This window comes from Silene latifolia, chromosome Y (assembly GCF_048544455.1).
Source record: "Silene latifolia isolate original U9 population chromosome Y, ASM4854445v1, whole genome shotgun sequence".
In the NCBI taxonomy this organism is placed as follows: domain Eukaryota; kingdom Viridiplantae; phylum Streptophyta; class Magnoliopsida; order Caryophyllales; family Caryophyllaceae; genus Silene; species Silene latifolia.
The window spans coordinates 56,295,976-56,313,089 of NC_133538.1; the positions used below are offsets into that span (position 1 = coordinate 56,295,976).

Genomic DNA, 17,114 nt, shown 5'->3' on the forward strand with positions numbered 1-17,114 from the left:
CAGGTCGGGTAGGGCCAATGGGCTTGGGCCATTTGATTAGCTCTAACTTATATGTTAACCATGTGCTTGTTTATTTCACCTCTGTCACTATGAGTCACATACTCTTGTGCAAAATACAGAAGTCAGGTATAGTAGTATGTGCAATGAACATTTTTATTTTGTCTCAATATGTCATAGTGTGTGAAGCTCTCGCTTTATAGATCAGAGCTTTTGGTCTACAACCTCTCAAAAAAGAGAAAAGTTTCAATACTTAACATTTGCTTTGAGAAAAAAATATCTTCATAGCTAGATCTTTTGACTTTTACATCTTTCATGGTTGACAGCTCAAGAGCATGAGCTTCAAGTATCATGCGTGAAAGGCTCCATGCATGGGCACAAATTCTGGAAAAGGAGAAGTTGCGTGAGCAGATGAGCTCCTTGAACGCTAAATATGCGGTCGAATTTGACATGAAAGAAGTTGAGAACAGTCTCCGGAAAGATGTGGAGGAAAAGGCAAGAGATGCACAAGGAGCAAGGGCTTTGTGGATCTCGAAACGTTGGTGGCGCTACAGGCCTAAACTGCCATACACCTACTTTGTCCAAAAACTTGATACCTCAGAGGTAAAAATGAACTAGCAATCTCTTGTCTTGTTATGCAATAACCGAGTTATCAATGCTTTGAAGGTTAGAGTGATCGTATTTTGAGGCGGTATCAGCCGCATCATGACACAACAACCGAGACCAGTCTGCGCCAAGCCGCCAACCAATCCTGAGATCAAGGCTCACACCTAGATTCAATACCATGGCAACAATGCTAAAATTGAAAATATCTTAGTGTCGCATAAAACGTGGTTAAACATTTTACGTTGCTTTTGTGCCTACCTACTTGCGCCACCATTGATGGCCTCTGATAACATCACTTTCCAATTATATAAGTGGTGCAATTTGGTCATCATAGAGCGATTGAGGGGAGGCTTGGAGCTCTAGGAGATGATTCCGAAGTTCTTATTAACATTGTGGCAAATACAATTAACAAAAGAATAGATATAATGTTTGAGAGGATCAATTGACCTTGTGACATAGTAACTATTGAATGAGAAATCAGATTTGAGTTTGGATTAGTCTCTTAGCAGGAATCTGAGAGTAAATAACTATATATGTGGTGAAATGTTGCTAAGCTTGCTACCCCGTTCATAACTTCGTAAGTGGGTACCAGTTTTGTTGGGGATAGAGGATTGGAGACTTTATAAGTTATCTAGATCCGAGAGTTTGTCTGATAGATTCTTGTAGTCGTCTCATGCTGTTTCTATTTAAGCTTCTATATGAAACACTAGTTCCGTTCTCCTTTCCAACTCAGAGTTATCTTTGGAAAGCGAAGGTTCAAAAGAAGGTCAAACCCTTTTTGGGGCCATTTGTCTTTAAGAGGCTTTGTACTGAAAACGGTCAACTGCTTTTGGAGCACTTATAAGTTAGTTGGGTTGTACAAATTCGTTGATGGAATTGTGCAAGAATAATTGAATAAGAAATAAGATAGATTTCCTCATTTTCCTGTTACAGAATATGGACATCATTAGAAATTTTGATTTGTGCTTCTAGAGTTCTAGTAGTTGAAGTGTTGAACTATTTGCCAGCATCCACTATCCAGCACATGTCCTACTCTCATTGGTTTTATTGGGATGTCAAGATGTATGCAACATGAAGTAAACAGCCCAAAGTCTGATCAGGCTGTTAGTTGATATGCATTTCGTGCGGTAATTTGTAATATTAGGATTTGAAGTGAGGAAGTTATTTGGTAATAACTACTGTATTAATTTTTTTTCATAAGAGTAATTATTTCCTATGTTACTTCAACACTTCAGATTAAAGGGAAAATTTTATCGCACGGCAATTAGGCCTGCCCTACTTTACGGCTCCGAGTGTTGGGCCGTGAAACATTGTCACATTCAAAAGATGAGTGTGGCGGAGATGCGCATGTTGAGGTGGATGTGCGGACATACAAGGAAAGATCGGTTAAGGAATGAGGTGATTAGGGAAAAGGTTAAAGTGGCGCCAATAGAGGACAAGATGACGGAAAACCGACTAAGATGGTTTGGCCATGTGAGAAGGAGACCTATGGACGCTCCAGTTAGGAGGCTGGAGACTTGGAGAACAGAAAAGGTCCCTAGAGGCAGAGGAAGACCGAGACAGACATGGTTGAGAGTGATAGAACACGATATGAGAATTCTGGGGCTTGAGGAGAGTATGGTGACGGAGAGGGCACAATGGAGGGAAAGGATACATGTGGATTTTTAGTATTTGATGTTTTTTGACAGTTTTAGTGTTTTTATTTATTTATTTAATTTAAAGAAATTAATTAATTTATTTCTCTCTCCTTTATTACACACTTTCTCAACTACCACTTTCTTATAGATTTTACCTGGTTCATTCCGGATCTTTAACTCTATTTCGGTTTTTAAAAATCGTTTTAATCTTTTCTCTCGATTTAAATTTTAAGTTTTTATAAAAGAAAGACGGAATTCGATTTTAAAACCCCTAAGTTCACCTTGACTTTCCATTACATTTTCGTTCTCCCTTTTGTTTTTTATCTTCCCTTTTTTATTCGCATTTTGAGGCGTGCGTTCACCCATGGACGGTTCGAAAGGATGTTTCATGTCAGCCGACCCCAAATCATTTTGGGATTAAGGCTCTGATGTTGTTGTTGTTGTTGTTACTTCAACACTTCACTTTACTGCCTGTAGACATTCCGATACACTTGTAGACACTTTGTGTAAGACCAAGAGCATGAAGCTTTTCAGATTAACAAATTCTTTTACAAGACAATCTCATGAGAGTGACTTATATTGAGGAGACGCCATTTATACCACCTGAAACCCATCACAAAAACCCAAAAAAGAATGTTTCATCAAAGGTAGGGTCAAACTGGAGACACAAGCTCGTAGATTGATCACTTAGGTTATTTCTTTGTATTAACAAGCTCTGCGTAGGTTATTTTATTAAGCTTGTAGTTCCCTATATTAGCATTAATTTATCATTTTCTCTATATTAACAAGTCGCATATCTCAAATGTGTTCAGACCTGCACTTCTCTATGTTAACGCCCCATGTTAGGAGTATTAAAATTGAGATTTCCGATTCGATGGCTCTTCAATTCCATAATCGAATTCAGGACATTTAATCCGTGGCCCTCCAATGTCTGCCGACCACCACAACCTGCTGACCGCGGCCCCCCCACGCTGACCGGCCACCGTACCCGACCAACCCTCCACCGCAAACTCCAGAAAACCCCAAACCTTCAAAAATTAACAAACAAAAAAAAGTAATAATGAATCGAAAACTTGTTTTACAATCGAATTATGATCCATTATTGAACAATGATGATGTATTTTGAGGTGTATTGGTTAGGATTTGAGAGTGATTACTTATTTTTGTAAGCCAAAGGTATGCAAATGCAATTTTTTGGGAAAAATGTACTGCGTTGAGAGTTCAGCGCACTGCGAAAATAAATTACGTTTATTTTAGCAAAAAAATTTGTAGTGCTAATTATCTGCTTTGTGCTTGTTTTGCTGACAGGTTGCAGCTATTGTCTTTACTGAAGATCTGAAGCGGTTGTATGTGACTATGAAGGAAGGTTTTCCTCTGGAATATGTTGTAAGTACCATGTGTTTCATGGCTTATCTTTTCTGGTCCCCTCGAAGTTCTTCTGCATCTATCTATCTTTTATTACTACGATCAAATGATTGTTGTAGGTTGATATTCCGCTTGATCCATACTTGTCTGAGACAATTTCTAATTCTGGCGTTGAAGTGGATCTTCTTCAAAAACGACAAATCCATTATTTTATGAAAGTTTTGATTGCCTTACTACCGGGAATTCTTATTCTGTGGTTTATGAGGGAGTCCTTGATGCTTCTGCATATTACGTCCAGCCGTTTTCTGTATAAGAAGTATAACCAACTCTTTGACGTGGCATATTCAGAGAACTTCATTTTGGTATTTCTCTTAGATCCTTGTAAAAAGTGTACATTTTCTCTTTGTAGCTCAACAGTTTCTTTCTGATTCCATCTCTTCCTTTCCAGCCTGTCGGGGAAGACGTTGAAACAAAGTCGATGTACAAAGAAGTAATACTAGGAGGCGATGTTTGGGATCTTCTGGATGAAATAATGATTTACCTGAGTAACCCCATGCAGTTTTTTGAAAAAAAAGGTGCAATTTGTGAGGGTAATATTCTTTACTTGCATGAAACTTTTATCATTTTATTGATGTTGCTGTTCAGCATACTTTCCCTTTTTGTTTTTGTTTTTTTTCGTTTGGAAAAAGTGGAGATTTTATTCTCTCTGAGGATGGGCAAGAAAAGGACTAGTACAAGTTGAGGAAGACCGTAGCTGAAACTGAGCCAAGAAAGACAAATTATACATTTTACAAACTATTACATACAACTGTGAATGTCAGAAGGATGTTTTTGACATTTTAAAATTTTCAAATCAAGTTCTCTCCAACTTCATATACATGCTAGGTTACATAGACTATTTAGAGAATTTGACGTGGGTGCATGTCCAAGTGTCGGACTCAGCTGTGTTTATGAAAATTCACATGCTCTTGGCTTAAATGAAGTTTCCCTAGTGTAAAACCATGCTCGAGTGTCCAGTGTCAAACACAGTGTCAAGGTAATATGAGGAGTTCGGACTTCGGAGTAAGAAAATAGACAAGAACCAGTATTCCAGCCCAAAGAATGCGCACTTGAATGGACTTTTAGTCCTCAGGAGCCACCTCAATTCCTTAGAATAATTAAACCAGCTCTTTGCAATTGCTACTTAATCTAGCCGGTTCTCTATGCCTTACTCACTCTCCATTAAGCCAAAAACAACTGGCTATGCGTTTCTGTAGCATTATAGCAGAGCACACACTTGCATGGTTTTGAATATTGATTGCGGCACTAAAATGCGAACAACTTATCATGGTCTTTAAGCTTACTGCGACCGCATACTGAGCAAATATTCAGAGTCAATTGGCGGAGATTAGGCTGCAGAGGTTGATTCTGAGATCAAGTCTCAAACCGAATTTATACTATGCATAGTACTATAGTAATTAGCAAGGGATATGGCAAGAAGTCTTCCGGTTGCTTAAAAGTTCTTATTTTTTAACTCCATAGAGAATATATGTAGAGAATATGTACTTGTATGGTCGTATCTATTTTCTCAGGCTAGGAGCACTTCTTAACTTTAACCTTGTCTCGCTTATCTATCAAAATAAAAGCTCTATGTATGTATTAAGTATCTTTTATGCTTCGGAATGATCTTGTCGAGGTTTCCTCTTGTGTCTGTGGCAGGGTGTTCTTCTATCAGGACCCCAGGCACTGGTAAAACACTGTTTGCCAGAACACTAGCAAAGGAAAGTGGTTTGCCATTTGTGTTTGCGTCTGGTGCTGAGTTTACTGATAGTGAGAGAAGTGGCGCTGCAAAGATCAATGGATTGTTCTCGGCTGCGCGAAGAAATGTAATCTATATTGCTATATTTATTTTTCATTTGTGTAAATTTAAGAATATTAATTTTCAGTTTCCCTTAATGCTGGATTTCTAATTGTAATCTGCTCTTATACTAGAACAACAACAACAACGAAAGAGCCTTAATCCCAAAAGGATTTGGGGTTGACGAACATGAATCGTCATCTTAAACCATCAATGGGAAGTATAGTTATGAAAAGCAAAAAAAAGGGGAGGAAAACACTATAGAAAATACTGACATTGACTCTGCTCTTACGAGTAATGGATGATAGGCTGAATTTTCTGCTACTTTTGCTAGTTTATCAAATCAGTTAATTTTGTTGGTGGTTATCCTTTTGAAAGAACTAGAATTCATCATCCGTTTAATTTCTCAAATGAAACCATGGTCAGCAGGTGATATGTTGAGGAGGTTAATACTCTTTCTGTCCCAGTCAATTGTTTATTTTAATTTTTTTTTGGCGAGGGGAAATTTTTTAACAAAGGTAAACAAATGACTAGGACGGAGGGAATTTTTCTCTTTTCTCTCTTGTTTTTTCTTTTTTTTTTCTTTTGCGCCGAAAGGATTTCAACTAGGTGTATGGCATGATAACATGGAATGTGATTTATTGAAGTTACCATGATTGCAGCCCATGCTTTATGTTTCCTTTCATAGACTGCTTAGCAATTGAAAGTATGCTATGACATAAGAGACCTTGTGGTCTCTTAAATCCTTTGAATTATCCTTCATTTTAGTAATCTTATGTGTAATTTAAGTTGCTAACACTAAAATAAGAGAAATACAAGCAAGCTGATTGGAAAGAGCTTGCAAAAAGTCAATTGTTTATTTTATTATTTTTTGGCAAGGGGAAATGTGGTAACAAAGATAAACAAATGACCAGGACGGGGGAGGTTTTGTCTCTTTTTTTGGTTGAAATTTCAACTAGGTGTATGGCATGATAACACTCAAATGTGATTTATTGTAGTTACCTTGATGGCAGCCCATGCTTTATGTTCCTTTCATAGACTGTTATGCAATTGAAACCATACTACGGCATAAGGTAACTGATATTTACGAGACCTTGTCATCTCTTAAATCCTTTGATTTCTCCTCCATTTTCTTTTAATCTTATGTGTAATTTAAGTTGCTGACGCTAAAATAAGAGAAATATGAGAGCTTGCATAAAATTATTTAAACTTCTGTCTCAGTTTTTTTTTTTTTTTTTTTTTTTTTTTTTTTTTTGTGGATGTTAGATAGATCTTCTCTATTTGGAAATCCAAATGTCCTCATTTGTTCTCACAATGTAAAGATACTTGCAATAACGGTATAATATTTGTTCTTTATAATGGTGCAGGCTCCGTCCTTTGTTTTTATAGACGAAATCGACGCGATTGCAGGAAGGCATGCTAAAAATGATCCACAAAGAAGAGCAACATATGAGGCATTAATTTCTCAGTTGGATGGGGAGTAAGTCTCTTGGTTTTGCTTATTTCATGAGCAGTCTGAATATTTTCTAGGAATATGTATTTGTGTGCCGCAGTTTGTCAGATGCAGAGGGCTTTACTTATATGTGTGTATGCCATGGTCCCGTTAAGGAAGCTCTGAGAAAACGTACCAGTCTGTAGATATGAGACTGTACAGTTGTTACTGAAAAATTAAGGTTCTTTCACATCTATAGCCAGTTATGAACTCAAAAAAATTTGATCACCTCCACAAGATTTTTATGCAAGTTCAAAACTAAGCAACTAATAAGGACTTATTTAAGCTGTAAAATCCTTTGATTTAGAGCATATTCAAATCATGCATGTAAACATCCAATAAGAATCAACATTCGGGGGTGTTTGGTTCATGATACAGAATGCAGGGAATATCTCTGGATAATGGAGAAAGAGAATTCCGAGTTTTCTGTACGAGATTACCAAATTGGATGAAGAATTAGAAGAGAGAGAATTGGGGAAAGATTGAAGATTATTATTAGAATTTCTGTCAAAGTGATGAATGAATTACAAAATGTATGGAAATTGGTTTATATACATCAAAAATGCCAACTAATTGACAGCTAGACCATAACAACTTTCCAACAACTTTCTAACAGATTTTGGCGCCAACTTCCAAAATCAGTTATTTAGTTACATTCTGTAACATATCTCCCTCCTTAAAAAGAAACTTGACCTCAAGTTTTAGGTTTGAGTCAAATTCTGGACAAACTCAGGAAATTGTTGTTCAATAGTTTCAGCAAATTCCCATGTAGCATCATGTGATGGAAACCCTTCCCAATGAACCAAATACTGTACAGCAGCTTGATTTTGTCTTTTCACCACCCTTCTCTCCAATATAGCAGCAGGTCGAACCCTTTCTTCAGAGGACAACCCTTGCATCCATTCGGGTATGTGAGTAGCAGTAGGCAGAACACCTCTAAACTTCTTTAACTGTGACACATGAAACACCTTATGAATCTTAGCATTAGCCGGTTGGTAAAGCCATTTGTAGGCTACTTTTCCTACAGTGTCTTCAACTTGAAATGGGCCAAAGTATTTTGAAGACAATTTACGATTTATTCTTGGGTCTTTGAACTTTGTCTATATGGTGTAATTTCAACCACACCCACTCCCCAATCAAAACACCCTTTCGACTGCCTTTGTCTGCTTGTGTCTTCATTCTTTCTTTGTGCTTTTGTTAGTTGAAATTTAAGTTCGCTAACATGTGTTCTCTCCTCTGCATTGTCCTATCCACGGCCTCAACGGATGATTCTCCGGCAAATAAGGAAGATGAATAGGTGGAGGTTGATTGTACCTGACTTCATAAGGAGTCATCGAGTTGCGAGAATGGAATGTGGTGTTGTACCACCACTCGCCAATGGTAGCCACATGAGCCAATCCCTGAGGCTTCTCACCACACATACATCTCGGGTAAGACTCAATACATCGATTAACCACTTCGTTTGCCCATCATCCGAGGGTGATAAGCGGATGATAGCAATAATTCGAACCCCGAATCTCAAAGAGAGCTGCCAAATCGGCTAGTAAAGACAACATCCTGTCACTTACTATACTTCGAGGCCACCCATGAAGCTTGAACACATTGTCTAAGTAAGCTTGTGCTACTTCTATTGCTGAAAATGGGTGAGACAATGCCATGAAATGGGCATATTTACTCATTCTGTCTACCACCACAAATATCACTTCCCTTCCCCGAGATTTAGGCGACCACATGATAAAATCCATGGATATATCCATCCATATTTCGGCGAGGAATTGGTAAGGGTTGGAGTAACCCTGGATATGCGGGTTGTCATACTTGTTGGCTTGACAAACGATACAATTTCGACATAATAGCCGATATCTCTAGTCATCCCTTTCCAAACAAATAGAGACTTTACTCTCCTTGTAGTGGCATCTCGCCCAATGTCCACTCCGAGGGGCACTTTGTGGAGCCACCGTAAAATCTTTTCTCTTAGACCCTCATCGAGGCCCTACTACAATCTTCCTTTTCTTCATAATCGGTCCCATGTAAATCGATATGCGGTGCGACATTAGGATGCATGCGGGTTGTTCTTTAACCATATGCAAAAATACATCCAAGTCATAACTTCTTCTCTGAATCAATTCGGATAAATGCATCGAGCATCGAGACAAAGTTAAGCTCAACAAATCACTCCCTGTTACTCGAGATAGAGCATCGGCGACTAAGTTTTCCTTGCCAGCTCTGTATTGTATTTCATAGTCAAAGCCCATTAGTTTTGACAACCAAAACTGTTGGAAGGGAGTTGATATCTTTTGTTGAAGAAGCCACTTTAAACTTTTTTGATCAGTTTTAATCAAAAATTTTTGTCCTGTCGGTATTGTTCCCATTTCAACCGCAAATACAATGGCTAACGGCTCCTTCTCATACACGGATAATTTACGCCACTTAGGGCTTAGAGTCTTGCTTATAAAAGCCAAGGGGTGTCCTTCCCGCATAAGAACTGCTCCAATCCCATTGTTAGAAGCATCGCTTCCAATAAAAGGTTTGTTGAAATCGGGTAATGCTAACACAGTGCACTTGTTAATCTTTGTTTTAAGTGCTTGAAAGGCCCTTAAAGTCCGAACTATCCCATTTAAATTCACCCTTCCTTAATAATCGTGTTAATGGTTGGCTAATCACGGCATATCCCTTCACAAACTTTCTGTAATAACTGCTAAACCCGAAAACTTCTCAACTCTTTGACATTCTTAGGCTCACGGCCACCTGGACACAAACTACTACTTTAGCTTGATCTGTTTCTACCCCACTCCACTTATGAAATGACCCGGTACTCCACTTTGTCAATGGCAAAAGCACACTTATCTTTTTTTGCATACGACTTGTTCTGTCTCATTAACTCAAAACGCATGTAAATGTTTCCAATGGTCTTCCAAAGAGGAACTATAGATGAGGATATCATCAAAAAAAACCAACACACATTTCCTCAACAAAGGTTTAAACACATTATTCATCCAATTTTGAAATGATGCAGGTGCGTTTGTAAGGCCAAATGGCATTACAAGGAATTCATAATGGACATGAGTTTTAAATCTTTGTTTTGAAAACATCCCCTTCATAAACTCTCAATTGATGATAACCCGCCCTTAGATCCAATTTAGTAAATATATTGGACCACCGCCAACTCATCAATCAACTCATCAACCACAGGAATAGGAAATTTGTCTTTGACAGTCCTCTTGTTCAATTCTCTATAATCCACACACAACCGCCAAGAACCATCCTTCTTCCCTACTAAAACCACGGGAGACGCAAATGGATGGAATCGGCTGAATAATTCCCTGGTCCAACATTTCTGTACCACTTCTCAATTATATCCCTTTGTTTTAGAGGATATCTGTATGGTCTAATATTAACTGGTTGAGCATCATGTAGCAAGGGTACCCTATGGTCATACACCCCTCTTTTTGGTGGTAAAGTTGATGGTTCCTCAAAAATGTCTTTGTATTTCTCCAATAATTCTCTCAATTCTAGATACTCACTCATTTTGTTTGTTTCATTGGAACAACACGGAATGTTGTTACCCTAATGCTCGGTGGTGCTCAACCGTAAGAAACACAAATGGGTCAACTTTGATCAAGCATTTTACAAGACGGCCCTCCTGTCATTGTCTTGATTTTCTGAGGTGCCAATCCTCTCAACACATGTTTTCTTTTATTAAACATGAACTCCATCTTTAATTGTTTAAAATCCCAAACCGTCCCCAATGTCTTGAGCCACCAATCCCTAACACCATGTCACATCCTCCCCGGGGGAATAATCAAAACATCGGTCTCAAAGTGAGTATTCAACAATTGCCAACCGAACTTCCTACTTATCAATTGACAAGGGAACCGACGCCATCCTCATTCTTTGAGGTACTATTTTATCCAATTTACTGACCCACTTCATTGCCATGTTTTGATCCAAGAAGTTATGAGTACTCCCCGAGTCTATTAAAATGTGTACAAATTGTCTTTCCCACATAACCGATTACTCTCATGGTCCAAACTTTGCATCCAGGATAGGGCATTCACAGAAATGCAAGGTTCGAATTCGTCATGTCATAGCCTATTACGTATCCTCATTCTCATGCATTTCCACTGCTTCCTCCTCTTCATCTCCCACAATTTCTATAGCAAACAACTGAGTCCCCTTAAATTTGCAGACATGCTCTCTAGAATAAGGTTCATTGCAAAAATAACATTCACCTTTTTTATGTTTCTCGCCTCTCACCGCACACTAATAAATCGGTGGGTTTTTGTGTATTTGGTGTCATTTGAGGCTGAGGTTTGATTGTATTGGATCCAGGTGTAGGTAAAATACCTTTACCAGGAAATGTTTTAGGGGTAAAACTGTTATTGAGTGGAAAAGTTTTGGGAATATTATGTGTGAATTGAGGATTAGATCTGACAGAAGGTTTTGTGGCACTTAAGACTTCTTCTTGTAATCTGGCATATTCTATTACAGAAGCCAATGTTGTAGGTTTAAAAGCTCTTACAAAGGGTTTCAATGAAGGTTTAAGACCTCCAATAAAACTGTCAAGAAAGTATTGCTCCGGTAATAAAGGATTTCTTTGCATCATTAATCCCTTCAAATTTTCAAATGCATCCAGATAATCATCAATTGAACCAGTTTGATGCAATTTATTAAACTCCTCAACAACATTACCAGCTATTTCCTCTTTAAATCGTGCACACAAATCAACAATGAAATCATTCCAATCAACATTAGGTCTAACAACCACATAGCTATTAAACCAAGATTCAGCCCTACCAATCATATACATACTTGCTAAATCCACTCTTTGAGCATCAGGTATTTTGCACAAATTAAAATATTTAAGGCATTTTTTCATCCAGATTCTAGGGTTTGTGCCATCAAAAGAGGGAAATTCCAATTTAGGGGTAAATTTAAGGTTTGATCGATTACCAGAATTGTCGCCAACCTCCCTGTTTGAATCCCCCTTCCCCTGCTCATTCGCCTTCAATAATGCCATAATCTGCTCCAAAACCGTTGATTGTTGTGCCAATTGCTGCTCCAAATTATTGACGCGACCTTCCATGGCTTCTTGCAGCTGTTGAACTGTTAATTTGCGAGTATGCGGTGCCAGTGTAAAGAGTATCCAAGCTTTTTGTTACTGTAAAAAAATGGCGGAAGCAATATCAAAGGATCGACAAGCTGATACCAGTGATACAGAATGCAGGGAATATCTCTGGATAATGGAGAAAGAGAATTCCGAGTTTTCTGTACGAGATTACCAAATTGGATGAAGAATTAGAAGAGAGAGAATTGGGGAAAGATTGAAGATTATTATTAGAATTTACACAAAGTGATGAATGAATTACAAAATGTATGGAAATTGGTTTATATACATCAAAAATGCCAACTAATTGACAGCTAGACCATAACAACTTTCCAACAACTTTCTAACAGATTTTGGCGCCAACTTCCAAAATCAGTTATTTAGTTACATTCTGTAACAGTTCACGCGTGGGTATGGGTTTGGAATCAGGAATCATACCCGGGTGGTATGGGTTTGGAACTTGATTCCTCATACCATGTGTTTGTTTCAATTTCGGGTGGAATGAGATCGAACTTCACCAAAGTTAAAAAAATCTAAAATACAACATTGAAAATAATTATTTTTGATACCAAAAAATCACGAAAATAAAGAGTTAATCAAATAAATGTAAAAAAAATTCATTTAAAATGTTGCATTTAAATTTTTTTCATGTTTTTTGGTTTTATTACTTGTACCCATGGGTATCAATCTCATACCCACCTCCCCCCTTGGGTATGAGAAACCCATACCTCATGGGTTTGAGGTATGGGTATGAAACCCCTATTTTTGCCAAACAAACACTTGGTATGGGTTTGGCTCATTCCAAACCCATACCTCATACCTTTATGAGTTGAACCAAACACCCCGGGTATGAGAAACTCATACCTCATGGGTTTGAGGTATGGGTATGAAACCCCTATTTTTGCCAAACAAACACTTGGTATGGGTTTGGCTCATTCCAAACCCATACCTCATACCTTTATGAGTTGAACCAAACAAACCCATACCTCATGGGTTTGAGGTATGGGTATGAAACCCCTATTTTTGCCAAACAAACACTTGGTAACTACAATAAATCATTCATTTTGTTAGAGTTTTTTGAGTTTGATTTGAAAGATTAAGTAGAGTTTGTTTTAACAGTTAGAGTTTGAAGATGAATATATGAGATAATGGAAATGTTAGTTGAGATATGCAATGTATTTATACTAAGCAATGTGTGGGTTGAGTTAATTGCTTTTTAATTAATATATAATGTTAGGAAGTTGTGCCATAATAATCATCATCATATCTCTCAATAATGCTGCTTCAAATCCTATTACTAACCCTTCTCATTCCATATTATTCGTTCATATGTACAGTGATGTCAGTAATAATGCATGCATCGGAATTCTAACAGGCCGTAATTATGCATGCATCAAGTCAACATCATTGCGTAAACATGGTACAAAATGCCGTATCCGTCAAGGTTGTGAAATATTGGTATTGGGATGTCACTTGTATATTGTGGCTGTAATTTCAACAACCTATTCTCAAATGCCCTAAATTTCACTCCTTAAGATTTTAAAATTTGTGTTGATTTTCCATTTGTAGGCTTGTTTCTTTCACAGATACGTATATCATTTACAATAAAACATGTTTCCTAAAAATAATGGTAATATATTTGAAGTGGCGGAGAATCCGTATAGTGATGGCAATACTTTGAATTATTGGTTATTGCGGCGATTTTTTATAGGGCGCTCTATAACAGGACAGCGTACTGGCGGGGTGGATTTCCGTTACGTAGCGAGAATTTTCACACCATGACGTGAAGTGGATGAGTGTATAACCAAACAGAACACGCTCCTTACACTTCTCATCATGGTTCACCTACAACATCCTGGCACCCCCTCCTAAACAGAAAAGGACGTAGTACAAAAAAAACCACTTCCATAAACTCTGTTTAGCATTGTTGCTCTATGAGGCTGATGTTGCGTGTCTTGCTTGTGCTTAGGTTATTACATGCCTTTGTAATGTTAAATTTATTAATGGGATTTTCCCATCTATACCCCCGTGGTTTTCACTTTTCCCAACTGTACCCTCGCGTATCAGAGATTACTAATTGTACCCCTAAGCTTATCTAATGGTTCCCAACCGTGGCTAATCTCCAATTTTCCGTCAAATGTTGTCGTTAATTGCCAACATGGCACGCTTAATGCGCCAACAAGGCATGACTTGGCTGCCAACATGGCATTACTAAAACCCCTTCTACCATTCACTAGTCATACCCTTAATTTTATTATATTGACGGTTTTTCTTATTTATCGTCTCACTCACGCTTTATCGACTTTTAATTATTTGTAATGTTCCGCCTTATTCACACTCACCAACCTCTTCACTCTATCCTATTCCTCAACCCAAACCGCCTCCTACCTTGCTCTGCTGCCCCCACCTCTGTCAGCCTCCGTGGGTCAGTAGGTGGTCGTAGGTGAGGTCCACGGTGGCTGGAGTTGGCTGTTGTGGGTGGTTGAAAGATGGGTGCATGAGATGGTTGTTGTTTGTATTGTTTACGGACGGGGGTGGAAGAAGGGTTCGTGGTGGCTGTTGCGGTGGTCCATGGTGGTCGTGGATGGTTGGGATGTGATGTTGGAAGTGGAGGGTGGTGAGTGGTGGTGAGTGGTGGCTGCCATGGTGGCCGGAGGTGGTAGTAAAAGCTCAGCAAAGACCGTCTGAAATTAGCAGTTGTTCCTTTACTTAGTTTATTTTTCCATGATTTGGCCTATTTTCACCTCCGCCATTTCTTCTCATAATCCCGTCTTGCTCTTCCGCCTCACTTTCCCGTTTTACCTGTACATTAAATTAATATAATAATAATAATAATACTAATATTATACATAAATACAATTAATTATTAGTTATGAAATAATAGGACTAATTATTATAAATTAGTAATTAAAAGAGCTTATTAGACAATTAAGCACACAAAATGAGTCGGAATAAGGTAATAGGACGGGGTTAAACCGTCCTAAATTAGGACGATATCATTCGCTCACTGTTGCGGCGTCTTTCTCAGGTACCCTTGAAACCCTAACCCCCAAATCCATGTTATATATTGTGTGAAGCAATTGGGGTGCTGGATGTAACACTACGGATTTTCTTTGGAGCCTACTCGACCGAGTAGAGCCTACTCGGCCGAGTAGTGCTCTGAGTGCGTGTTATTTTGGTTCTGCCGAGGAATACTCGGCCGAGTATAGTGAATACTCGACCGAGTATTGGACACTCGGCCGAGTATGCACTTACTCGACCGAGTGTCCGGTTTGGCGAAGTTATATTTCGACGGTTTGATTAAGGAGTGATTAGGGTATTTTATATTTCCGCGTCAGTTTCTAATATCATTTTTCACAATTATCATTTCTCGTTACCTAATCATACCCAAATCATTCCCTAATCCTTCCATTGAGCATTTCGTAGCATCTTTGTGTGGATAATTGCGGTGATTCTTGCGTATAAGTTCTTGTTGCCTTTGTTGGTAAGTTCTATCTTTGTAATTATTGCATCTGTTTGGTTCTTTGTACATTTATATGGGAAGGGGATGTTGGGAATTGTACAAAGTGTAATTGTGTTGTATGATCATTGTATAGGAGAAGACTTCGTAGAGGAGCCTTTTTGATTGTCAGTGTTGCATCTTCTTTGTGATTGCTATGGTAGGGTTTCCTACTCGGTTCTTCGTGCTTTACATGACATGTTGTTGTAATTATCGTTGTCTGTTGATCATCGTAGTATGGAGATTGTTGTGACAGTGTTGGTGTGAGGGGATTGAGATGACGGTAATGTCATGTGATTGTGATTGTGGTGGAGTCACTTGCGGGAGTGGCTTCACACCCTGGTTCGCCCTCCGTGGAACCCGCCACGGGAGGGGATGTGCACATTAAGGGACGAGGGATCGTTGTCGCTCGTTGAGGAGAGAGCCGGACTAGGTGGGATCGGCTGCGGTCACCCATCGGCGCGAGGATTACCCGTTGCGATGGGTAATGGCGCGGGGCTACACACTTTAGTGTGTAGTCGGTTACTATGTGAGCTTGGGTGATTGGGAGTTGATGATGATCGGACGAGTATTGCATTTGTTTGTCTTGTTTGTTGCATAATCGACCTCGTTGTTGTTTGTGGAATCTGCGGTGATCCATTCGGGGATGGTGAGCGGGCTTGACGAGTTTTGCTAGTGAGAGCTTGGGGATTATCTTGGGAGATTTGCCACCACGAGTCATAGCATCACCGTCTGAGTCTTAGCGAGTTTTCTTTTATTGTTAAGACTTTGAGGTTGTATTTCATTAGACAGTATTCGGTTTTGGATATTGTAAACTTTGCATTTTACATTACTTTAATAATGATGCTCAATTCAGACGCTTTGGTATATACTAACCTCGGGAAACCGAGATGGTAACGCACTTTCATGGTAGGGTGGTCCTGGTAAGGCACCTTGGTATGAGGGGGTGTTACAAAGTGGTATCAGAGCCGAAGATTCCGGCACCTAAACAAATGAATTTAATGAACCTAGGGAGTCTAAATAAAATGAACCCGGGAGAGTTGTTTGGAGCTACCGCAAAGACTCGGGAGACGTCCGGTCGCACATTGGCCCTTACTAACTCGAGCCGGTAACATGGGGAAAGTGTGATGAGGACTAGGCTTTGTATGTGCACGTATGTGAAGATACATGTTGGTAAAAGTCGATAGTTGCATATATGTGTGATGAAGTTCTTAACTGTTGTGATGGGAAAAGTAATAGATGAAACGGGTTGTGATTTCAACGTTGGATTTAGCATATGTGCAAATTGGATGTTGATATGGTTACAATATGGTGTTAAAGTTTTAATATATGCATTACATGCGACGTGATTATAACATGGTTTTAAATCCTTAAGTATTTCTTTGCGGGAATAGTGAGCATGATAGGGGAATCGTAATCAGAAATCTTTTTATAGCGTAACTCGGCCGAAGCGGGGTAGGCACTCGGCCAGAGTATGGAGTACTCGGCCGAGTAGCCAAAACTCGACCGAGTGTTGTTTGATAAGAAGTAGCAATTGCTCTTGTTTGTGATAACTCGGCCAAGTATGAGTGTAT

The 17,114-nt window shown here is 38.9% G+C and overlaps 1 protein-coding gene across 1 annotated transcript in view; it reads left to right on the forward strand.

Moving 5' to 3' along the window:
- LOC141634333 (ATP-dependent zinc metalloprotease FTSH 12, chloroplastic-like) overlaps positions 1 to 17,114 on the forward strand; it is a 33,154-nt gene that overhangs the window by 2,047 nt on the left and 13,993 nt on the right. Inside the window, exons 4-9 of the mRNA XM_074446551.1 lie at positions 324 to 600; positions 3,549 to 3,626; positions 3,725 to 3,967; positions 4,054 to 4,195; positions 5,304 to 5,470; positions 6,810 to 6,922. Of these exons, the coding sequence (XP_074302652.1) occupies positions 349 to 600; positions 3,549 to 3,626; positions 3,725 to 3,967; positions 4,054 to 4,195; positions 5,304 to 5,470; positions 6,810 to 6,922 (995 nt within the window). The 5' untranslated portion in view covers positions 324 to 348. The remainder of the gene's footprint in view (positions 1 to 323; positions 601 to 3,548; positions 3,627 to 3,724; positions 3,968 to 4,053; positions 4,196 to 5,303; positions 5,471 to 6,809; positions 6,923 to 17,114) is intronic.